This window comes from Bos grunniens, chromosome 7 (assembly GCF_055505025.1).
Source record: "Bos grunniens cultivar Pamir isolate PY7600 chromosome 7, Bosgru_T2T1.0, whole genome shotgun sequence".
In the NCBI taxonomy this organism is placed as follows: Eukaryota; Metazoa; Chordata; class Mammalia; order Artiodactyla; family Bovidae; genus Bos; species Bos grunniens.
The window spans coordinates 4,708,895-4,732,778 of NC_141171.1; the positions used below are offsets into that span (position 1 = coordinate 4,708,895).

The 23,884-nt window shown below is 60.2% G+C and overlaps 2 protein-coding genes across 4 annotated transcripts; one reads left to right on the forward strand and one right to left on the reverse strand.

The window, feature by feature from the left end:
• Window positions 1-742: 742 nt before the first annotated feature.
• On the reverse strand, window positions 743-7,017 carry TMEM59L (transmembrane protein 59 like). 2 transcript variants are annotated; one of them, XM_086408323.1, is made up of 8 exons: window positions 6,579-7,017; window positions 5,504-5,663; window positions 5,317-5,420; window positions 3,741-3,893; window positions 3,063-3,165; window positions 1,826-1,943; window positions 1,608-1,725; window positions 743-1,366 (listed from the first exon to the last, which is right to left on the reverse strand). In XM_086408323.1, exons 1-8 carry the CDS (start codon window positions 6,741-6,743, stop codon window positions 1,238-1,240), a joined length of 1,050 nt encoding a protein of 349 aa, XP_086264449.1. In that variant the 5' UTR covers window positions 6,744-7,017; the 3' UTR covers window positions 743-1,237. The 2 variants fall into 2 exon arrangements, with proteins under 2 accessions (XP_086264449.1, XP_086264450.1); XM_086408324.1 differs by lacking the exon at window positions 3,741-3,893.
• A 5,791-nt stretch (window positions 7,018-12,808) lies between these two features.
• CRLF1 (cytokine receptor like factor 1) lies at window positions 12,809-23,700 on the forward strand. 2 transcript variants are annotated; one of them, XM_086408326.1, is made up of 9 exons: window positions 12,809-13,065; window positions 18,149-18,430; window positions 18,751-18,880; window positions 19,031-19,200; window positions 20,200-20,357; window positions 20,448-20,616; window positions 22,532-22,719; window positions 22,829-22,876; window positions 23,371-23,700. In XM_086408326.1, exons 1-9 carry the CDS (start codon window positions 12,954-12,956, stop codon window positions 23,389-23,391), a joined length of 1,278 nt encoding a protein of 425 aa, XP_086264452.1. In that variant the 5' UTR covers window positions 12,809-12,953; the 3' UTR covers window positions 23,392-23,700. The 2 variants fall into 2 exon arrangements, with proteins under 2 accessions (XP_086264452.1, XP_086264451.1); XM_086408325.1 differs by having other exon boundaries at window positions 12,817-13,065; window positions 22,834-22,876.
• The last annotated feature ends 184 nt before the right edge of the window (window positions 23,701-23,884 follow it).

Consider the following 23,884-nt stretch of genomic DNA (forward strand, 5'->3'; position numbering starts at 1 on the left):
GAAACAACTCTAGCCTACTCAACCAAAAGATTTATTGAGAGGCTCTTGGGGAGTCTGCAGAATCGACAGGAAGAATGGAGGGTCATGGCTACAGCCTCATCACGGTGGGCTGCTCCTGTCCTACAAGATTCCTCTTGATTATTTATTTATGGCTATGCTGGGTCTTCACTGTTGCACTTGTGTTGTCACTAAGTTGTATCCAACTCTTTGTGACCCCACGGACTATAGCCTGCCAGGTTCCTCTGTCCACGGGATTTCCCAGGCAAGGACTCCTCTTGAATGCAGAGTGCAGGGAAAGAATGCCAGCTAACCAAAGCTGGACCCCCTGGGTAGGGAAGTGGGGAGAACCTGTGGACAGGGCCCTAAGACTGCCTCCAATGGGACAGAGCTCCATCCCCAAAAGAAAGGGGGATGGAAGCCAGCTGGTGACAAAATTAACAAATGTCCTCTTTGAGATGTGCCCTGTCCATTTCACAGGAGCAATACGGAGGCCCGGGAAAGGGCACTGACCCACCCGGGCCAGGCAGGTGGCAGGAGCCACTTCGCCAGAGTCACCCCTAGCTAGGAGTATGATGTGTGCTGGTTGCTTTCAGGTGGCAGCTGGTTCGCACCATTCAAGCCATGGGGAGTTCCTGGGGTCCCACATCTCAGGAAGGGCCTGGTGGGCAGGAGTCATGGCCACACTCAAGTCTCCCCCCAGGAGGCAGACAGAAAGACCAATAGCAGTAAGCTCAGTCCAAGATGGTTTTATATACATGGTTTATTCCTTCTGACCCCGATGTTGCAACACCAGCCTCATTCACCCTCCCAGCATGGAGCTACCCACCGCCCCTTCTCTTGGGGGGACCTCCTCTCACGGGGCACTGTCTCCAGAGGTGGGGTGGGGAGAAAAGGGGGAGCCTTAGCACAAAGTGGCTCCCCTGTGGCCTCAGCCCCCCAGAGAGGGGAGAGAGGAGGAAGGAGGAAGGCAGCACAGAACTGGGGTTCAAATACTCAAGAAGCTATGGAATAGAAGACAAAATAACACACGCTCTGGGGAAGGGGGGCAGGGAGGAACCAAGGTAGATCCTGCCCCCCAGCAGGGGCACAGCACCCCCAGGATCCAGGAGGTGAGGGGCGGGGCTGGAGAGAGAAGAATTTGGGGGAGGGAGGAGCCCAAGGATGGTCCCACCTTGACCTGGACGGTAGGCACAGGGCAAGTAAGACCCCCGGGGCCCCTGAACTTGGCAGTGGAGGCCTACAGCTTGGTCAGGTCCAGTTTCAGCTTGTAGGGCGGGGGGCTGTCTGCATAGGCGTGCGACGGGGGAGGGTACAGGGACCACTCTGGCTCCACCATATAACCCTTGTGCTGCTCCAGAGTCAGGGGCTGTAGGGGAAAGAAGAGAGAGAGAGGGCCATGAGTCCCCACCCTGGCAAGGCTCCTTCCCACCCCAAATCTCAGGTTGCCCCTACTAAGGGTGGGAGTCATTCCTCTCGTTTCATGAGAGTGAAGAAACTTGCCTAATGTCACATAGCAAGTCAGGGGTCCCTGTCTCCATGGGAAAGGGGTGGCCCCATCCAGATGTGGAACAGTTTTCTTCCCCTCTTTGCCCGTGGGCCCTGCCCACCTGGAACTTAAGGTGCTGGCCAGGCGCAGTCACCAGGGTGGAGCAGCTCAGCCACAGCATCACCAGCACGGACAGGAAGAGGCAGCAGGCCAGGATCCAGCGAGGAAGCCCCGAGCGCCTGCCCCGCCCAGCAGGCATGTTCAGGGGCCGCGGTGGGACCAGACAGCCTCCTCCCTCAGGCCCCACCCCGCCACCATCCCCAGGGTTCTGCCACCCACCGGGACATGCAGCTGAGGAAGTCATTGTCCTGCAGCTCATCGGACTCCACCTTTGCCTTGCTGCTGGTCTTGACTCGAATCTTGGCCTTCCTTACCTTGTCCAAGGGGCCTACAGGGTCTGAGAGAACAAGTCACTTTCAGTAGCCTCCAGGTCTTAGCCAAGAGGTGACAGCAGCCATGGAGAGTGAACAGGGGGCCAGGACCTGAGGCAATGGGCCATGGGGTCTTGGAATAAATCACAACGCTGAAAGATGGACCATGGAACCCAGGGAGATGGACCATGGAACTCTGGGAGATAGACCATGGAACCCAGGGAGATGGACCATAGAACTCAGGGAGATGGATCATGGAACTCTGGGAGATAGACCATGGAACCCAGGGAGATGGACCATGGAACCCAGAGAGATGGACCATGGAACTCTGGGAGACGGATCATGGAACTCAGGGAGGAAGACCACGGAACCCTGGGAGATGCGCCATGGAACACAGGGAGAGGGACCATGGAACCCTGGGAGAAGGACCATGGAACCCTGGGAGAGGGACCATGGAACCCTGGGAGATGGACCATGGAACCCTGGGAGATGGACCATGGAACTCTGGGAGATGGACCATGGAACCCAGGGAGATAGACCATGGAACCCAGAGAGATGGACCATGGAACCCAGAGAGATGGACCATGGAACTCAGGGAGGAAGACCACGGAACCCTGGGAGATGGACCATGGAACCCTGGAAGAGGGACCATTGAACTCTGGGAGATGGACCATGGAACTCAGGGAGAGGGACCATGGAACCCTGGGAGAGGGACCATGGAACCCTGGGAGAGGGACCATGGAATTCTGGGATAGGGACCATGGAACTCAGGGAGAGGGACCATGGAACCCTGGGAAAGGGACCATGAAACTCTGGGAGAGGGACCATGGAACTCTGGGAGACGGACTACAGAACTCAGGGAGATGGTCCATGAAACTAAGGGAAGTGGACCATGGAACTCTGGGAGAGGGACCAGGGAACCCTGGGAGAGGGACCATAGAACTCAAGGAGATGGACTATGGAACCCTGGGAGAGGGACCATAGAACTCAGGGAGATGGACCAAGGAACCCAGGGAGATGGATCAAGGAACCCCAGGAACTGAGGAAATGGAAATACCAATCCTCAAGGGTTCATTTGCCAGGAGAACCCCTTGTGACAGGGGAGCCACCTTTGGAAGGAACACTGGTCTAGGTTTGAACCTTACCAACATGCACCTCCAAAGCCTCAGGGTGGGATCCCCGCCAGGTCACCTCCACTCGCTGCAGACGGGCTCCCTCATGCCCCAGGCTCTCTACCACAGGCTGGGTCTGGGCCAGGAACAAGACAGCACAGAGAAGCCCTTTAGAAAGGCACCACCTTGACCCTAGCAGGCACCTCTCTGGGCCCCACGTAGGTTACGTTATCCCATGCCAAGCTGGTACCTAGTTCCACTGGGGACAGAGAGGACACAGCTGCAGGCTGTGATATCAGGGATAATGTTCCCTGCTATTGTGGGATCCTGATTTGTCTTGACCCCATCCTCCAACACCTAAGATAGGGACGTGATTCAGGACTAGCCAATAAAATCACAGGGACTGGCTGAGAGGTCATCACATGACTCAACCAGGGCCAAACAACTTAGTTAAAACCTGAGAGGTTGTAATCTAGAGCCGTAGGCATCCACCTTGCTGTGAGGAGGGACATGTTTGACTGAGAATGAAGCTGCTGAAGAGGACAGCAGAACCCAGGGGTGGAGAGAGACACAGAACCCCTGGATCCAGCTGTGCTTGAAGCTCACTGACCTGTACACTGCACATCCCATGAGCCAAGAGCCAATTCATCCCACCTCCTTACCCTGACCACCCAGCCACTTCTCTGGTGTGGCCCCTGCCAGAGCCCTCACCTGGAACACCACCACCTTCCCATTGTCAGTCTGCAGGTAGTATGTCCAGGTGGAGGAGACGAAGCCCTGGGCCGAGTTGACAAGGTCATTGCAGAGGGTGGAAAACAAGTCCAGGAGCGAGAGGGCCCCACTCGGAGCTTCCAGGACCTTTCTCTGCCAAGGGGAGGCCCAAGGCACAGAAATGTCACCAATGTAGGGTGTTAAGTGGGAGGGGAGCTGGGAAAATTCACTGTGATCAAAATTCACTAAGCGGTTTGGGGCAACAGGGCTACATACTATGAACAGAGATCTCAGCACTGCATTGTCTGACTGACTGTGTGCCCTTGGGAAAGTGGATTGCCCTCTCTGAGTCCTACAATGGGAAATGATTCTCTTCCCTCAGGGATCTGCTATGAAATTTCAATTAAACAATAGCACAAGGGCTTCCCTGATAGCTCAGTTGGTAAGGAATCCGCCTGCAATGCAGGAGACCCTGGTTCAGTTCCTGAGTCGGGAAGATCTGCTGGAGAAGGGATAGGCTATCCACTCCAGTATTCCTGGGCTTCCCTTGTGTCTCAGCTGGTAAAGAATCTGCCTGCAATACAGGAGACCTGGGTTTGATCCCTGGATTGGGAAGATCCCCTGGAGAAGGGAAAGGCTACCCACTCCAGTATCCTGGCTTGGATAATTCCATGGACTGTACAGTCCCTGGGGTCACACAGACAAAAAAAGCACAAGTGCCTAATACATAGTAGCTGCTACGATTAAAAACGTTATCATCATCATTGTTCTTGTTTTAACAGCATCAGGAGAGAACATGGAATGGAAAGGAATGATGGTGTACAGGGCTTTCATGAACAGGGAAAGCCTGGGAAGGGTGCAGGAAAATGAGCGATGAGAGGAGAGAGCTTTCTCTGGAATCCCAGCCCAAGGGTTTCTGACTGGAATGAAGGATGTCCTGTGCCTCAGTTTCCCCTGGTGCAGCACTGTCTAGACTCACGGGGTACGATAAGTGTACAGTTATTATTTCTCCCTGGGGTGGGGAAGGAAGAGCTATGTGGGCTTGGGAGGCTCCTCGTCCCTACACTTCCGTTCTGACCACCTGTTCATCACAAGGACAGGGCTTAGACCAGGAGCTAACATGTAGGTGCTCAGAAGTCAGCTCTGAAGATGAGGGAGGTGAGGAGTGATCATAAGCCCTCGTGGCACTGGCTTTAAATGCCACCTCTGCACAGCCCTGGGTGACCTTGGCCAGTTGCTTCGTGGGCATGAAATGGGGATGACACTGTCTCAGGTGCCTCAGGTGGCACAAGAAATTTGGGACAGGCTGAAGTTAGGTCTGGAGCAGGACAAAAGCTTGCTAAATAATGTAAATGGTGGCAGTGTGGGTGGGAGAGGCGGCGGGAGCGGGGGAGGACTTCCCATGTCACAGAGATGACAATTGAGCCTTGAGATGTCATATGGCTTAATCCAGGACACCCAGGAGGCCCGGAATGGCATGGAGAGCCTGGGAGAGACTGGATATGAGTGCAGATTTGGGGAGGGTGGTAGAGGAGAGGCGGGACAGGCCTGGGGCCGCAGGTGGGAGGGCGCCCACCTTCTGCTCCAGCTCCGGCTCAGGCTCCGGCTCTGGGTTCTGACTCCAGCAGCCCTCGCTGCAAGCTTGCTGCTCTGTCTCCTTCACATAGGCCTCCACACAGGCTGCAGGGGCAGGAGGGGGTAACTGGGGGACAGTCCGTCCCAGACCACCTCTCCCTACCCTGGCCCACCCAGCCAGCACTCACCTGCTTCACACTCAGCCTGGGTGGCATTGGGCTTGGAGCTCCTGGCCACGAATCGGCAGATGGAGAAGAGGCGGCAGCCTCGCTCGCAAGCGCTGGTCAGGACGGCCCTGTCATACGCCTTCGCTCTCCTGGATTGAATGGGGTCCTCCCCCAGCTCCTCCTGGAAGCGAAGCTTTGGGCTCAGGCAGGGGGAGGGGCAGGAGGCGGCCAGCGGCGCAGGAAGGCCTTGGGGAGGTAGAAGACTTGATCCCCCCAAATCTTCTAGGGGGTTTGGGGTGAGGCTGATGAGATTAAGAATACTAGTGGGGGCTGTTAGCTCCAAGGAGGAGAGGCGGGGGCTTGAGGGGAGTAAACAGTGGGTGCTGCTGGGTTTGGGTAATGGTTGAAAAACTGGAGAAGATGAAGGGCAATGATCCTCCCCTCACCCAAAAAAAAACCCTTCAAAGAGGAGGGGTTCTTGGGCCTGAAGAAGGAAGGGGAACTCAGAGGAGGTTCTGTCATCCTTCAGGCCTGGGAAAATTGGGATCTGACTGGGGGAGGGGTGGTCAGGATCGGGGTGGGACCTGGTAGCTCTAAGGGGGGTAGGGAAGAGGATGTGGAAGATGCTTGAGTAGAGGGGGAAAAGGGGACTGTCGGGCCTGAGGGAGGCGGGGGTTGGGCGCCCCCAAGGCCCTGGCCCAGCAGAGGGGAGCCAGAGCCCGCTGGGTAGCAATAGAGCCTCAGTCCCCTCCCGCCTCCGGCTTGGAGGGACTCCCGGAACCCCGAATTCATCGGAAGGACTGGCATCACTAACCACCACCCCCGTGTCAAAAGGACCCCACGGCCCCTCTCCCCGCGAGAGAAACATCCCCACCTTCATCGGAGGGACCCCTGATCTCTGCGCTCGCCCCCGTCGAAGGAACGCCAGCCCTTCCCCCACCAGAGGGGCCCACCATCATTGAAGAACCCCCTTCCTTGACCCCTTCCCCCTCCGAGGAACCCTGGCCTCCCGCTCCCAACGGAAGGAGCTGCATCCTCAACCCATCCCCCACTGGAGAGCTCTCAGGTCCTTCTGCTGGCGCTGCGCGCGCCTCACCTGAGCAAGCTGAGGTTTAGGGTAGCGGTCTCGGCACCGCAGCTGGCAGTTCTGCGTGTCCCCAAGCTGCAGGGCGAAGGGGTCGCGGACAGGCGGCGCGGGGGTGGCGGGCGGAGGCTGCAGCAGCAGCAGCAGCAGGAGCGGCATCAGCGCGACCGAATCCATGGCCAGGCCGAGCGCAAGGAGCGCGGGGGACGCCGGCTCCTGGCGGGCGCGGAGGATGCGGCGGCGGCGGGGACCGGGTCGCTGACGTCACCCGAGCGAGGCAGCCTGGGAAGGGGGGGTGGGGGATGCGGAGAACGGGCGGGGGCGCGGCGCTGCGGCACCGTTGGGATACCCGCAGGGCGAGGCAGGTGGATCGTGGCCCCTGCTGTCTGTCCCACGTCGGGATCCCATGACACCTCACTAGTATCCACAGACGAGGGGATCTCAGTCGTTGCTAGGGGCCAAAAGGAAACAAATAGGGTGATAGACTGGAGGAGAGATCTACTCGCCTGGGGATCAGGGAAGGCCTCCCAGAGTAGGCGTTATTTCGAGCTGGCGACTCGAGGAGGCCGCCGAGGAACAGCGAGGTCCGGACGAGCTTGTTGGAAAAGGAAATAGGAGGGCGGTGGGGCTGGCTGGAACCCAGCCAGAGTGTGGGGATGGAGGGTCATGAGGGTCGCAGAACTGAGTTAGAGAAGCTTCATCTTTCTGAAGCTTCATCTCTTTTGATACCCAAATCAGAGAGCCGGTAATTTATGCGCAGTTTGGCTTCTGTAGGAAGCTCTCCAAGTCCCTCCAGGGTTCCCCTAGCCTCGCCTCTCTCTGGCCCAGCCCTGATCCGCAGACCTGGGGGTCTGGCCCCTGCTCTCCCAGACTGGGAGTCCTTCGACCTGGGTCTGAGTAGGAGGGGGCACAGACGGGGCGATGGGGTCCTGCTAAAATTTCTAATTCTTGTGGGAAAACATGGGACAAACAGCAATACTTATGGCTTTCATAACTGACGCACTTCAAGCTGACAAAGGGTAGCCCCGTGAATCTTGACCTAACTTGCTCTTCGCCGGGCATGGGGGTGAGGACGCCCGTCTAAGTTCGAGAACCTGCAAAAGCGGCACCCTCGCCCTCGCTGGTGTGCCCGGCGCGCAGGTGCCTGCCGCCCGCGCATCCTCCGTCCACTCTCTGCCCCAGCAGACTCGGCGGCAGCCACCCGGGGTCGGCGGGTCAGAGGGCGCCGCAGATTCCGGCCGAGGAGGAGGGGCCGGGGTGGGGGGGCTAGCGCACCCTCCCTCCCCCGGCCGGCCGCCGCGCTTTCATCTCCTCCGCCTCAGCCAGCCCCCAAGTGGCTTAATCAGGCGCGGCTGTGCCTGGCGGACCCTGAACATCTGGATCCCCGGGCGGCCCCTCCCCCGCCCCGCCCCTCCCGGGCTAGGCCGCCGCGACCCTGCGGCGAGGGCCTCCAGCCTGCGGTTTGTGCGAGAGCCAGGGAACCCCGCGTTTAGCCCACCGCGCTCCAGGCCCGCGCCTTGGGGAACAGCCAACGGTTCTGACCAATACCTCCGTTTCACAGGTGGGAAACTTAGTCCCCAGGACCCCTCCGCAGAGCCAGGATTCAAGCCCACACATGTCAATTCCAGAGCCCCGCTCGCTGAAGCCTTCCACAATTACTGTTATTCATTCATTCCAAACAAAACACTTCCGCAGTATTTTCTTGCAACAACCCTATAAAGAAGAACTGGTAGCGTTATCCAATTTACAAATGAGGAAGCTGAGGATCAGATGGTCAAAGGGGGTCGGCCCAGGTGACAAGCGAAAGAAGCAAAGAGAGGTGGGCAGACCCCCGCCAAGACTGGGAGGTGGGGCGTCAGGGTAATCCGGCTTCAGAGGCGTCTCTTACGGCTCAACGGAAAGGAAGGACACCCGCGGCGTGTGTAAAGTAGAAGGGAAACTGAGGCTGGAGGAGTTGGGACGCTGGCCTAGGTCACGGCAGAGGAGTAAGAAGGTTTAATTGCCTCCTACTCACCCCCTTTTCCGCTGCAAAAGGCCGCCTGGGGCGGGAGCGGAAGGAGGACTTGACCCCGGCCCCCAGGTGAGCCCCCGCGCCCCTCCTGCCTTTCCCGGGGGAGCTGGTCCAGGTGAGGGGCGGGCGGGCCGGCGGGCGGCCGGGGTCGGGTTTCAGGAAATCCGCCGACATTCCTTCGGGGCTTAAGAGGGAAAGTTGACTCGGCGCCGCCCCTCGCCCCCCCTCCACTTCCTACCCCCCGGGGCGGCCCGGCCGGGGCGGCTAGCGGGGAGTCGCTGCGGCCGGCCTGGGCGTGAATCAGAGGCGGGCCAGGCGTCCGAGAAGCGGCGGCCGAGGTCAGGGCGGGCATCGGACAAGCACCCTTTGTCCCTTGCCGCCCTCGCCACGACCCCGCTGACCCCCACCCCCAAGCCGGGTACAGCCTGGGGAGTTAGCAGGGCACCATGGCGCCGGCGACTTGCTGACAGTGGGTGGGGGGAGGGGAAGAAGCACAGCTGTCACCCCCCGACATAGCTGGCGCCTCCTGGACCCGAGACATCGGAGGTTTTCCAGGGTGCAGAGGGCAGGGAACCCAGACCTCCCAGGCAGGGTGAACACCGGTCCTGATTTGGACATAGGCAGCTCTGCACTCCTGAGATCTCACTTCCAATGCCTATGGGGTCTGGGTTTATAAATTACATACTGCACAAAGCTTGGGACCCCGGAATCCAAGCTCCTCCAGCTGAACCTCCAGGGTGGAAATGATAAAGCCCCACCTTCTCCTGCATACAGGTCTGGAACTTGGGTTCTGCTGCTCTAAGCCCCCATCCAGGCTAAACCCTCACTGTCCCTGCTCCCTGGGAACACTGGCCTGGAACACAAGGCAGTTAATCCCATACTGAGGGGCCCTGACCATGTGGGTCTCAGCATGGGAAAGGCAGCTCTATGCCCTCCTCACTCCCTAGGGGACTCTGAAGGTGCTGTTACCACTGCCCATCCCCAGGGGCCCCTCAGTGCCCTGGAATTCGGCAGGGAGCTGGGCTGGAGGGTCTCCCCCAAGGTAATTCTTAAGTGCAAAGACTAAGGAGGAGCCCCTCCCCCTGGGGGCCCTCCCTTCATCCGCCACCTCAGTACATTCCCAGCCACCTTCGAGGACTTGGGTCAATATTTGCCAGAAGTTCCACCAGAGCTGGTTCCCCTTCCTGCACAGAGAGGCAGCGGGACTGATGAGGAAGGGGTTAAGCTGCCTGGAGAACCAAGGGCAGGGAAGGATGCACCTAGAGGTCAAATCACTTTCCTTAGAAAGTCAAAGGTATGAGGTTAAGGTCACCCTGAGGGCAGAGGGCATGCTCCAGGGAGGGACTGAGCCAACAGTGCATACCCTTCTACAGGTTAAGGACCAGAGAGGGGTGGCTACCAGGTTGGGTCACAGAGCAAATCTGGGGCCTGGCTGGGACCCAAGACAGCATGATTCACTGGGACTGAGTTTTCTTGCTACTCCAAGGGACTGAGAATTCTCCATCCTTTCTCTTTCTTTCTTTCTCCTTCTTCTTCTTCTTTTTTTTTTTTTTGTAATATACTCTCACCTCCACTTCCATCCTTTCATTTCTGCTAACGTTCACTGAGCTCTTCTCCCGTGGACCTCCCTGGGTGCAGGCTCTCCGGATGCCCACAATGTAAAGAAAATGTCTCAAGAGAAGATGATGTTTGAAGAATTGTGTTACAAAGATAATTTTAAAAGAGGAAGGGGACAGAGAGTACCTGGAAAGGTTGGGGGGCCCCCTCTGAGAAAACTTGATCTGTGACCTGATGGAAAAGAAGGTGCTAACTGGGGGAAGAATTGGGGGGGAACTGCATCCCCGCAGAGGGGAACAGCAAACGTACAAGCCTCGGGGCTGGAGCAGCGTGAGGGAGAGGAAGAGGAGAGAGGAGAGAAGGAGTGGGGAGAGGGTGGCAGGACAGAGAAGACCTGCTTTGCTTCTTTTAAAAGCTCCTTCTTCCCAATGTACAAACAAGGGCAGGAGGGTTTACCCGGGAATCCTAGGAGGCTGGGCAGCAAGCATCCCAGATGGAGATGGTGGGGCCTGGACCCGGATGGGGTGGAGAAAAGAGGTCCGAACCTCAGAATGGGGATGCGTTTTGGAATCAGAGCCAACAGGATTTGCTGATGGATTGGACGTGGGAGATGAGCAAAGGAGAGAGTTGTCACGCGCACCTCCAGGTCTCTGGCCTGAGTACCTGAGTGGATGGGGGAGCTTTTTCCCGAGACTGGGAATGACTGGGGTGGGGGTGGGGAGGAGCAGAGATGGGGTGGAGGGATATTGAGATTTTTTTCTCCAGAAGCCTGAAGCCCTCCAGGTGGAAGTCAAACGTTGCTGAACCAAGGCTGTGGGGGAGGCTTGGGCTATATCCTGAAAACACAATTCCAGCCAAGAACAGCCACCTTCACTTAATTCTCTGGCAGGTGGGACTGTGGCCCCATTTTTCAGAGGTGGCACACTGAGACTCCAAAAGAATGTGCCCCAGTGCCAGGCACTGTCCTAAGTGTTTAGACCGTGGAGCCTTCTGCTACCTGACAGATTCCCACAGAAAGGCGTAGGCTGGCTAGGAGTCCCCCATGGTGCGCAGGAGGAAACTGAGGCAGAGGGGCCTGATTTTCCCCAGGAAATGATAGTGCACCATGCCAGGGCTCAACTCTCTCCTTCACAAACTCATCCAGCCCAGATTGGGCTTGCGGGGTGGGGGGCACACCCGGGAGTCCGGCCTTCAATCCTCTTTTTTGATAGTCTGAGGTCTGAGTTGGGGACCTCAGACTACTTACTTAGCAGGGGTGGTGGAGGGGCAGCCTTAGCCAAACGAGGCGGGAACTCCTGAGCCCTCCTCAAACACTTTTACCCCCTTGGCTAGTTAGGGACCTGGAGGGAGGGTCCAGGTCTCTAAGGGAGCCCCTGAAGGGGGAGATAGAGCCCTTCTTCTCTGAGGGCACATGGCTGTGGGCGGGGCTGCGACTCCAACGATTGGGCAGGAGGCAGCCCCGGAACTCTCATTTCAAGCTCCCCCCTCCACTGGGGCCTTGGAGTCCAGGAGCCCTTTTATCGTGGGCGCCCGAATCGGGTGAGGACCGAGAGAAGGAGGGTGAAGCAGCGGGGCCGGGAGGGGTCCCGAAAGCCAAGCAGTGGCCAAAAATAATAACACGGAGAAGGATCCCTGCGCAAAATAAAGGAAGACAAACTATGCGTCGCTCGGGGCAGCCGGCGTTACCTGGAGTCGGCGGGCGGCGGCCGCCCCAGCGATTACTCACTGCGTGGCGCACCCCACCCGCGGGCCGCTGAGCGGATTTTTCCGTGGGGGGGGGGGTGTTAGCGAGTCGGGGGAGGGCCTGCTTACCGCTCTCCTCCTGGGGGATCCCTCCTGCCCGCACACGGGACCCGCGCAGGCCCCCGTCTCCTTTCCCACGGGGCCCATTTCTCCCCCTCTTGCCCACGCGAGAACTCCCTTCTGAGGCCCCCGGGCGCCCCCACAGAATCCCGGCTCGGACCCGCCCGAGGGGGACAGCTGAGCCTGGGCGAGGTCCGGGGACTCCAAGCCTTGCAGTTTTTGCTCCGTCTTCCCTCCAGCAAAGCCTGGGGCCGAGGCTGCGCGCGCGGAGCACCAGAAGAGGCGGGATGAAATGGGAGGGGGAGCGCTGGGCCAAAACCTGTGGGACCCGCGCGCCGAGGGCGTGGGGCGGGACGGAGGGCGACTCTTAGGCCCTCGGGGAGGAAAGGGGCTGGAGATGCGAGCAGGCGGGGCTCAGGGACCGCTCAGTGGGGGGGGGGGGGGGGGGGGGCGGGGCCAGAGCTGGGGTGGGGGCCGAGACGGAGGATGGGGGGGGAGGAGCGGACCAGGGCTAGGGGTTGCAGGCGACGCTGAAGGGACACACGGCTGAGGGCTGGGTGCGAGGAAGTGGGCGGGGGGTATGGAAACGCGATTGGGGGCCGCCAGGTCCCAGACTGGGGGTAGGGAGCCTGGAGCTGGCAGGGTCGGAAAGGGAGGTCCCAGGTCGGTAAGGGTAGAGTTGGGGGGTTTGGGGCCGCGGGAAAAACGGCGCGTGCGGTGCGCGGCGGGGCGGAGGCCGGACGGGTGGGGCTCGCGGTGCCCTCCGGCGGGCGGGCGGGCGGGCGGCGGGGAGGCCGGTGCGGGGCCCGCCGCCCCCCCGGGGCCGGGCCGGGGGCGGGGCCGGGCGGGGCCAGCGGCGTATTAGCGCCTTGTCAATTCGGCTGCTCAGACTTGCTCTGGCCTCCGCGCCCGCGCCCAGCGACGTGCGGGCTGCTTGGCCCGCGCCCTCCTGCGCCCGGCCTGCGCCCCGCGCCCCTCGCCGCCTCCCGCCGCGCGCCCCCGGCAGCGCCGGCCCCATGCCCGCCGGCCGCCCGGGCCCCGCCGCCCAATCCGCGCGGCGGCCGCCGCCGCCGCTGCCCCTGCTGCTGCTCTGCGTCCTCGGGGCGCCGCGAGCGGGATCAGGAGCCGGTGAGTACACGGCGCCGTGCTCCCTCCTTCCCGCCTGGGCCGAGAGCGTGCGCCCCGGGGGCAACCGCGGGGGGGAGGGGGCGCGGGCGCCACCTGGATGGCCCGGGAACAAAGGAAGGCGCCCCCGGAGCGGCCCTCGGGGCGCCCTCACCTGTGGGGCGCACGGCGCCGAAGTTCCCTGGCCCGAGGGTCCGGCTTCCGCTACCGAGGCCTTCTTACCTGGGCTGCCCTGTGGAGGACGCCCGACTCGGCCCCAGGGGGTCGAGGAGCCGCGGCCTGGGACCCTCTGCACGGCCGGACGCGGGGGGCGCACGCGACAGCGTCTGCTGACTTGGAGTCGCGGAGACTGCGGGTCACCGCACCCGGGCGGGGGCGCACGCAGTAGGCGCGCTGGGTGCCGGCCCTGAGCGGGGCCCCCCCGGGTGGAGGGATGAGCCCCGTGAGGAAGGCGGGGCGGGAGGGGGCCGCTCTGGCCGCCTGGCGCGCGGCCCGGGGTCCCCGGGGACGCGCCTCTCCGCGGGCCGGCGCCGCGGCCCTCCCCCGGCGGGACCCCGCGCGCGGGGCTCTACGGAGTCCCCGCCACCGGCGGCGTTTAGAACAGTTCCCGGCCACGCTGCGCCGGACTAGGAGACTCCAGCGAGAGAAATCTTTGTGAGAGAGTGGGTGAGAGGGAGAGGGAGCGGGAGCCAGCGAGTCCGGGCACCGTGGGCCCAGCCTGGGTGTGTGTGTGGGGGGCAGTCACCGGGAGCCCCCAACCCCTGCAGGCCGAGAGACCCCCACCCTGTTGGGAGCTCCTGGCCTCCGGCACTCTCCGGTCCCCCACCCGATGCACACCCTGGCCAGGACACCGTCTCCACATCCCGACCCACTCTGGGACACACCCAGAGACACACAAAGACTCACACTGGCTTGTGGCCCATCACCCTCGCCCTCGGATGCGTGCACACTGCATCCCAGATGCACATTCTCACACCATCGGGGCGCGCACACACACATTCCATCCCTGACACACACACATTCATGGTCACACACTCTTTCCAAGGGGGAGGCGACACAGGGCACACACGAAGGCACAGCCTGCCCTGGATGTTCACGGTCACCCCGAGGGCCCCATGCAGGCTCGCAAGTCGACCAGGAGGAGCACGTCCCTCTCCCCTGGTGGACCTACACTGCACAGAGCTGTTGGCAGGCTCCCTGCGGTGCTCCTCCAGAAGGCTCAGGGTCCCGTGCCCTGGGGGCACTTGCTGAAAGCCTAGCATGCCCAAGGCTCCTGGACAGGTGAGGGGCTGCCCCAAGGCCCTCCTCGGATTCCTGACAGCTCTGCCAGGCAGTGGGCAGCACTCGTGAATGCCACCTTTAGTGGCAGGCTTTGTTTTCCATCCAGCAGAGCAACAAGCAAAGGTGGTGGTGGGATTGTTGTGCGTGTGTTTTTTCCTTTAAGGGGGAAGAAATTAAATAAAAGATTCTCACACCTCAGCAATATGTTTCTACTTACGGTGTGTCTTAGCACCTGACCAGCAGGCGAGCAGGTCGTAAAGTGTCTGCAGGTACCAGCAGGACAGGAGATGGGGACCCCAGGATGGAGGCCACCCTCCTGCCTTGCTTGCAGAGAATCTCACACTTTTCGCTTTTAAAACACATGGTGTTCCTTTTTAATAACGGCAGTGGCTCCAGATTGGGAAGGGGGAGAGGAAAAAACTTTTAAAGGCCCCAGCTCTGCGGGAAAGGGCGGGGAGGCAGGGAGCATGGGATGGGGGTGGGGGTGGGGTGGGGTGGGGGGTGCTGTCCAAAAGCCTAGCCCAGGGATCTGCTTGGGGAGCCTTCTAGGAAGCCCCCAAACTAGGCCAGGCACCACCCCCCCAACCTCAGTGGACTGTCCCCAGCTGCTTTGCCGGGGCTGGAATGTATGCATCCCAGTTCTGCTGAATGCCTTGGCGCTTTGTTCGTGGAGGACTGGAGAGAGTGCACCAGCCAGCCAGGACCCCAGAGCCGGGAGGGGCCCTGATCCCAACAGCTCCTCTGCACTTCAGTGTGTTGGGCCCTCTCGACATCATGAGCTCATCGCATTCATCTCCCCAGCAGGTAGAATGGATTTTCCTCCCATTTTACGGAGGAGGAAACAGAACAGGAGAAAGCAAGCCAATTGCCCAGGTGCTCCAGCTGAGATGGGCACCCACATCCTCAGGAGAAGGCCTCCCTGTGACCTTTCCTGCTGGAGCTTGGGTTGGGGGACCGGCCTGTCCAAGCCCGCCTGGCCTTGCCCTCTCGCCCCGTCCCCCGCCCAGCCCCGGGAGGGCAGCTGCAGCTGCTGGCAGGCAGGCCACACCAGCCCAGGCCAGGCGGGTGGGGCCGAGGGGCATTGCCCCCGCCTCCAGCCAGGACCCCCCAGAGCGCCCCCTTCCTGCCCTGGCTGTGGTGGTGGGTGGGGGACGGGAGGGGCGGGACCCACCCCTGAGGGTTGAGGATGGGCCTGGGGTCTGGGCAGGCCTGGCCGTGCCTCCCACCCTGCTGGGGGGGGCCCAGGCAGGAAGCGGTGGGTGGGCCGGGGCAGAGACGCTGGCACGCCCGAGTTCATGCCTAAGGAATTCCGAATTAGCGGGCGGCTGGCTGCCTGGGACCTCCGGGGCGGCCCCCTGGCCCCCCGCCCCCAGCCACCCCCGCCTCCTCAGCTCTGGCCCGCTCAGCCGGCTCCTTCGCACGGACGCTGAGACCTCCAGCGAGCCCTGGGCCAAGCCCCAAATGCAACTGCGATCCCAGGCTCTAGCAAGACATGGCCCTCCAAGCCAAGTTTGCCCGGGAAAGTCATCAGGGCCGGCCTCGGAACTGCGTCCACCCCATCTCACCCATGTGGGGCAGTGGGGAGCCAGCACAGGGCAGCTGCTGGGGGCCAGCACAGGGCAGCCGCTGGAATGTAGGAGGCCTACAGGGGGACTGGGATTGCCCTGTCCTTGGCTGCCAGGGAAGCTGGTCTGCCCCCCGCCCCTCTGTCCCCTCTGAAGTCCCCTGTTACAGCTGCCTGGTGATCCTTTTAAAACACAAATCCCTCCCCTGCTCAACTCTGGAAGAACTCCTCTCTGAAGGTCTGGCCCCTGCTGACCTCATTTCCTACCACCTGTACCCTGGGATCTTTGCACTTGCTGCTCCACTGTCTGAACACCCTCTTCTATATATTGTCATGGCTACTTCTTTCATTTCATGCACTTCCCTGGTGGCTCAGACAGTAAAGAATCTGCCTGCAATGCAGGAGACCCGGGTTTGATCCCTGGGTCAGGAAGATCCCCTGGAGAAGGGGATGGCAGCCCACTCCAATGTTCTTTCCTGGAGAATCCCATGGACAGAGGAGCCTGGTGGGCTGCAGTCCATGGGGTCACAAAGAGTCAGACATGACTGAGCGACTAACACTTTCATTTTATTCACATGTCAGGTCAAATGCCACCTCCCCAGACAGGCCTCTTGGGTCAATTAGCTGCCACCATTGATTCGTGCTTTATTTTCTCCCTTGTTTGTTCTTTTAGATACTTGTGCTTTTTCCTGCTGCTCCCTGGGCTTCCCTGGTGGCTCAGAGGTTAAAGCGTCTGCCTGGACTGTGGGAGACCCGGGTTTGATCCCTGGATCGGGAAGATCCCCTGGAGAAGGAAATGGCAACCCACTCCAGTACTCTTGCCTGAAGAATCCCATGGAGGGAGGAACCTGGTGGGCTACAGTCCACGGGGTCGCAAAGAGTCGGACACAACTGAGCGACTTCACGTTCCTTGGACTCAAGTCCCACAAGAGCATGAATGTTGAGTGTCTTGGTGACCATTGTGCCCTCAGATCCTGACGCATTGTAGGTGCTCCTTGAATTAGTGAGTGAACAAATGAATCCTTACAACCACTCTTGTTGGAGAGAGAGCTTCTCAAAGACTCAGAGACGTAAAGAAACTGGGTCAACTTCCAGAGTGAGCTGAGGGCATTCGAAACCAGGTCAGCCTGGCTTAAAAGTCCCACAGAGTTGTCCTTAAAATTTTCACTCTTCTCAAACAACCCCATGTGGTGAATACCATGATGCCCATTTCCCAGATGGGGAGACTGAGGCTTAGAACGACATCTAGGACTTGAACTGGGCACCCTACTCCCTGTTCTGTGCCTTGATTTCCTCCTGGATAAAGACAGTTTCCTTTTAGATTCTAATCTTCAGAAGGAGAAGCCATGGGCTGCCCCAGTGGCAGTCGGGAAGAAAGGCATCAACCATGGCCTCCCCGAGGTTCCTGTGCTCAGAACCCAGTTCACACACAACCCAGTTTAGGAAGTCACTCACTTCCCATCTGATCTTTCCAATGGCCCTGAGGACTGTGAGCTTTCTTGTTCCCATTTTGCAGATTAGAAAAACTGAGTTGAGGGGGAGGATGATGACAATGGCCAGATCTTTGGGATGAGGGTTGGGAGCATAGAGCTTGCCACAGCCACCTTCAGTTCTGGTGGCGGTGCAGAGCAGAACTTTAGAGACATGGATACAGGTTTAGTGTGCCTGTCTTCTATTTGGTGACCATAGGCAAGGGCCTTGATCTCTCAGAGCCTTGTTTTTTTCCATCCATAAAATCAGCAGGATTCTAGTAGGGCACCTCTTTTTGGAAGTGCTTTCCTCCCCCTAGAGACATCTACTATGTGTGAGGTTCTGAGGGATATCAAAGAAGGAACACACAAATCTGTTATTTCTAATTGCCAAAAAATAAAATGAAGTTTAAAAGAAAAAAAAGAAAAAGCAGAGTGCAGTGGTTGTCAGAAGTGTGTGCAAAGTAGGAGTTCCTTGGATCTGAATGAGGTTTGTCACCGATCAGAAAAAGCCCTGAGCAAGTCAATAAGGAACTGGCTTGGAAGGACTGAATTGTGGAATCAGACAGTCCTGGGGCTGAATCTCAGCTTTGCCACCAACCTTAGGTTGGTCATTTGACCTGACTGAGCCTCAGTTTCCTTCTCTGTAAAATGGGCGGCAATCATAAACAGCTCCTTTGCAGGACTGCCATGAGCCTTGGAGGTCCTAGGCTGGTGGAAGGCCCAGGGCAGCTCCATCCCAGCCCTGACAGGTGTTCCTCTCTGACCCCAGACACGGCTGTGATCAGTCCCCAGGACCCCACGCTCCTCATCGGCTCCTCCCTGCAGGCCACGTGCTCGGTGCATGGGGACACCCCAGGGGCCACCGCCGAGGGCCTCTACTGGACCCTCAACGGACGCCGCCTGCCCCCTGAGCTCTCCCGAATGCTCAACGCCTCTACTATGGCCCTCGCCCTGGCCAACCTCAATGGATCCAGGCAGCAGTCAGGGGACAACCTTGTGTGCCACGCCCGCGATGGCAGCATCCTGGCCGGCTCCTGCCTCTATGTTGGCCGTAAGTGGACACCCAGGGGCAGATCTTGGGGGTAGCATCTCCCTCTGGAGAGGGGTGTGAATCATGGGCCCTCTAGTCTTGGCCTGAACAGTGGGTATACTGGCACAAGTTGAGGGGCATGGGCCCCCCGGGTGGGCATGAGATCCTGGAGGCGCCCATACACCATTCTCAAGAGAGCTATGCAGGTGGCACTGCCCACGTCCACTCTGTCCATCCTCCTTCTGCTCCAAGGGTGGGGGGCCCGCGTTGGCAGCCAACAAGTCCCCCTTCCACCTGTCCGTGGCCAGCCCAGACCTCAGCCCCCATACCCGCTCCCCCAGTACCCCCAGAGAAACCCTTCAACATCAGCTGCTGGTCCAGGAACATGAAAGACCTGACATGCCGCTGGACGCCGGGGGCCCACGGGGAAACCTTCCTCCACACCAACTACTCCCTCAAGTACAAGCTGAGGTTGGTGGTGGCCCTTGGGTGACATGTCCCAGCCCAGCTCTGTGGCCTGGGCCACCCTCTCTGAGCTCTGGGGTCCTGTCTGCACTTCTGGGCTGGGCTGGGGAGGCCTGGGGGCCCCTCACGTGTCCTCCTCCCCGCCTGTCCCTGCAGGTGGTACGGGCAGGACAACACGTGTGAGGAGTACCACACGGTGGGACCTCATTCCTGCCACATCCCCAAGGACCTGGCTCTCTTCACGCCCTATGAGATCTGGGTGGAGGCCACGAACAGGCTGGGCTCAGCCCGCTCTGACGTGCTGACGCTGGACATTCTGGATGTGGGTGAGCCCCGCCCCCTACAGAGGCCAGCGTGGCCCACCTGCAACCCTCACCTCCAGGCCTCCCCCCCCCTCCCCCCGCCTGCAAAGGCCCAGCCACGGCTGCAGCTCAGCTGAGGTCTCAGGGACCAGGCTGGTTGGGGATGGGAGGAGCGAGGCATCCACCCACTGGTCCCCAGCCCCCTGCAGCAACCAGGATACCCCTACTCTGCGGAGAACACCTGGCCTGGCTGCCTCCCCCATCAGCAGCCCAGGTGTGCGGGGAGAGGGCCCAGGGGAGCTGGGAGGGGGCGCCCAGGTCGGGAGGCGCCCCAGGAAGCCGCAGCCTGGAGCTGAGAGGGGGTGCAGGCAGGAGGCAGGAAGTGGATGATCCGCGAGCAGAATTGGGCCTAATCTAATTAGGGTGTTTCTCAGCCCCGAGCAGGCCTGTGCCTTAACTCTTTCAGCCCCTCACCAAGGCCTCAGGGGAAGAGGCCAGCCCTCCTGCGGCCCAAAGGACTCCCTGAAGGATCCCTGGAAGGCTTGCAGCAAGTCCCTCCTCTTGCTTCCCACTTTATTTCCTCAAATCCTGAAGGGGCTGTGGGCATGTCCCAGTTGTCCCTTGCACCTTGCTGAAGTCGGAAGGAGCAGGAGGTAGGCAGTGGAGGGGTGTGTCAAGGGGAGCTTCCCAGGGCTCTGGCAGCCTAAGGGCCCCCTGCACTCCTGGGCATAATAATAATAATATCATCATCCAGGCAGGGTCTGCTTTTTACATAGTTCCCTGAAGATAGGATTATGTTTCTCCTGTCACAGATAATTGTGGTGATAACAGCTAACATTAATTGAGCGCTTCTGGGTGCTGAGTGTTACCCGAATATTATCTAATATAATCCACCCGTCCCAAGTCGGGGGAGGGAGAATAGAAGCAGGTGCCATCTAAGCCGCGTGCTCTGGTACTTGGACCCAGAGGGTGCCAGCCAGGTCCAAAGAGATCCCGGTGACGAAGGCCTGCCCTGCCCCCTAGTGACCACCGACCCCCCGCCGGACGTGCACGTGAGCCGCGTCGGGGGCCTGGAGGACCAGCTGAGCGTGCGCTGGGTTTCACCGCCTGCTCTCAAGGACTTCCTCTTCCAAGCCAAGTACCAGATCCGCTACCGAGTGGAGGACAGCGTGGACTGGAAGGTGCCTGCCCCGCCCCTCCCCGGCCGGCTCCTCCCTCCTCCCATCCCCTGCCGCGCTGCCCCCGCCTCTGACCCTGCGCTGGCCGCCCAGGTGGTGGACGATGTGAGCAACCAGACCTCCTGCCGCCTGGCAGGCCTGAAGCCGGGCACCGTCTACTTCGTGCAAGTGCGCTGCAACCCCTTCGGCATCTACGGCTCCAAGAAGGCCGGGATCTGGAGCGAATGGAGCCACCCCACTGCTGCCTCCACCCCCCGAAGTGGTGAGCACCCCAGCGGGGCTGGGTGAGCCTGGGACCAGCTCCAAAACGGCTGGAGCCTCTGTTTCCTTATTTCCTTCGGGAGAGTCCAGGTCTCAAACTCTTGGTCCTGTGGTTGGGGGGAGGGGGGCAATTGTGGCCCTTGAATCTATTTTCTTAGCCTGTCATTTGGGGGCGGGGGGAAGTTTGAACCAACTTGCAGACTTTTAAAAACAGTCACAATAGTCTAGATTCCCTAGAAAAAGTTGTCTGTAAGAGGACAGAGTTACTCCACAGCCCTCCTCGGCAGAGGCTGCCCTCAAGTCATGGCCCTTGCTCTTTTGGTTGCGTCATCCCCACTTGGCCCCTTGCATCCACATGGACCCCTTCCCTAGCCCCTAGGGGCAAGTGAACTTGAGACCCTTGCTTCTCTAAGACCGTGGGCTGCCAACTCTCCCTACAACAGGCTTTGGTTTCCCCTTCAGATCAAGGTAGGGGGATGAGATGATCAGACGCCTGGGTCTGATTCCCTTTGCCATCTTCTCTCCTCTGTGAAATGGTATGAAATTTTGCTTGGTACTTCTGGCCTCAGCTTTCCCATCTGGAAAGTGGGGATCACAGTCATGCCTGCCTCAGGCTATTATGAGGGCTAGATGAGAGAGAACCCACGGAAAGTGCCCTCATGGTGGGTGCCACCCAAGTGTTTGCAAGTAATAGTTACTGAGGCTCCTTATCGCCTGCTCCTGCCATGGTTTCACCCAAGGGAGGCCCCCTTTTCTCAGACGAGGACCCCAAGCCCCCAAGAGGTGCACCCAGCCCCCCAAAGTTACACAAGGATCTGAACGCAGTTCCCTCGAAGTCCAGGCTCACGCTCTTGGAATGATGGGGAAACCAAGGCCCAGAGAGGGTCCCAGAGTCAGGGAGTGGCAGAGCAAGGCTCCAACTAGTTCCCCAGCCCCCATCCGGGGCCCCTCCAGGTTCAGGGGTGGGCGGGAACTAGCACAGCCAGGAGGGGCTTGAGCCTTGGCCCCTGCTCGTGCCCAGCACCTGCGATTCTTGCACGGGAGCCAGCAAGCGGCTGCGTCCGCTGGGGAGGCTGGGGGAGGCCAGGGGAGGCCGCCAGGGGCAGTGGGGGCCGGGGCTGTGCCAGGGCCTGTCAGCGGGTCCCCGGCATTATTTATGACGTGAGGCCGATGTCCTTATCCGCCGGCCCGCTCAGGCTGCTCAGGGCTGGCTGCGGCTGGCGGCTGGATGGACAGGCCGGCCTCCCACCTGGCCCTCCTGGCCCACTCCCCATCCATCCGGCTGTACTCTCAGGCCTGTCCTGGGGACTGTCCCTCCCCTCAGAGTCACTTCGAATTGTCTACCTCCTTTCATCTGTCGCTCACTCTCTTTCCCTGTGTCTGTCTTTCTGCCTTTTTTGGTTTCTGCGTCCCTACATCCCCAGTGTCTCTGTCCCTTCCTGTTCTGGCTCCCTCTCCATCTCTCCACCCTCTGCACCTCCTTGGCTGCCCCCCGTGGCTTTCGCTCCCCCTGTATCTGTCTCTCTTTGCCTCCATCTCTTAACGTCTGCCTTGGTCTCTCCAGCTTTCTCATCAGCGTCTCTCTCTCCTTTCCCCTGCCTCCTGCTCCGGCTTATCCCTCTGGCCCTGGCCCTGCTCCTCACTCCCCCGCTTTCACACACACCTGGCTCAGGGTGCCTGGAGATGTGGAGGAGGAACCCCTTCCTCCCCCTGCCCCCTGTCTCCTCGGGGGCGCAGCTGGGCTGCAGTGCTGGGCCGGGCCGTGGGGCGGACCGGGTCGCGCTGAAACAGGGACCGGCGCGGGGGGCGGGGTCCCCGAGGAGAACGCGGTCCTGCCGCGCGAGGGAACCTCCCTCTCCTGCCCGCGCGCGCCCTCTGCTGGCCGCGCCCTGACGCTGCCGCTCCGCCCCCATTAGAGCGCCCGGGCCCGGGCGGCGGGGCTTGCGAGCCGCGGGGCGGCGAGCCGAGCTCGGGGCCGGTGCGGCGCGAGCTCAAGCAGTTTCTGGGCTGGCTCAAGAAGCACGCTTACTGCTCGAACCTCAGCTTCCGCCTCTATGACCAGTGGCGAGCCTGGATGCAAAAGTCACATAAGACCCGCAACCAGGTAGGAAAATGGGACCCCTGGGAGAGGGGTGGAGGGGTGGGGCCGGGTGGGGGTAAAGGGGATGGGAGGTAGGCCCACAGCCCTCAGACACTGCCTCCTTCCTTCCAAGCACAGGACGAGGGGATCCTGTCCTCGGGCAGACGGGGCGCGGCGAGAGGTAAGGGGGACCCCAGGTGGGTGGGCAGGCCAGGAGTCAAGAGCCCTCCTGGTGACCACAGGCCGTGGGCCCTCCATCCTCAGCCTTAGAGTTGCTGAGGTACAAGTCTTTCCTCCAGCATTTATTTATCAGCATTTACCTAACACCTACTGTGTGCCTGACCCTGTGGCCTTTAGCCAAGTAAGAACACCCGGAACCCTTCAAAGTGTCCAGAGGGAATATCATTCTCAGGAATGAATGCAGATAGCCACCTGCGGAGCATGTATGAGCACCTACTGCATACTGGCCCTGTGCCACGTGTGTTCTCTGCAGGACAACCCATGGGATGGATAGATATTACTCCTCAGATAGGAAAACCAGGGCCCAGAGAGGGGCAGCAGCCTACCGAGGGCAGCTGGCTGAAAGTGGTGGGCCCAGGACCTGGGCCTCATTTGCTCTGTGGTCCTGGCCCCTCCCAGGCTTCTTGCTAAGCCTGGCTTTCCCTCTGCCTGCAGGTCCTGCCAGATAAGCTCTAGAGGCTGGGGCTGCCCTCCCTGCTGCATGGAGATCCAGGGGCCACCCCAGACTGGGGGCCATCTCTGTACCCTCCCCTCAGGGTGCGCTAGCCCTGTCAGCAGCAGCGGGGGCGAGTACTCCGAGCTCTGAGGGCCACAACAGCTCTGGCCTCCATGTGAGGTGCACCCCAGTGGGGGGTGTGTGTGTGTGAAGGGGGGCTTTGCTTCCCAGAATGCTTGCAAGAGCTGAGTGTGAAGAAGGGTTATTACTCCCCCTACCCAGAACCCCCTCCAAGGAATCTTTTTAAATAAACATAACTATTTAGGTGCCCTGATTGTGAAGGTGAGTTCGGGGCTAGAGTGGCCTAGGGTGGGGGGCTGTGGGGCTTAGGGAAGCCACGTGGAATCCTGATGACCCTTTGGGATGGGAATCTTCACCTCCCAGAATTTCCAGCTCTCTCCATGATCTGAAATATCTGGTTCTAAACTCCTTGGAGAGTGGGCTTCAAAACAC

What these genes read in the sequence shown, in the direction of transcription:
- TMEM59L (XM_086408323.1), bottom strand. Translation starts at nt 6,743, where the DNA reads ATGGATTCGGTCGCGCTGATGCCGCTCCTGCTGCTGCTGCTGCTGCAG. An exon ending in CTAAACCTCAGCTTGCTCAG is followed by an intron (nt 5,664 to 6,578) that starts GTGAGGCGCGCG and finishes CTTCGCTTCCAG; the next exon opens with GAGGAGCTGGGGGAGGACCC. An exon ending in GCCAGCACCTTAAGTTCCAG is followed by an intron (nt 1,367 to 1,607) that starts GTGGGCAGGGCC and finishes TTTCCCCTACAG; the next exon opens with CCCCTGACTCTGGAGCAGCA.
- CRLF1 (XM_086408326.1), top strand. Translation starts at nt 12,954, where the DNA reads ATGCCCGCCGGCCGCCCGGGCCCCGCCGCCCAATCCGCGCGGCGGCCG. An exon ending in GCGAGCGGGATCAGGAGCCG is followed by an intron (nt 13,066 to 18,148) that starts GTGAGTACACGG and finishes CTCTGACCCCAG; the next exon opens with ACACGGCTGTGATCAGTCCC. An exon ending in GCTGGACATTCTGGATGTGG is followed by an intron (nt 19,201 to 20,199) that starts GTGAGCCCCGCC and finishes CCTGCCCCCTAG; the next exon opens with TGACCACCGACCCCCCGCCG.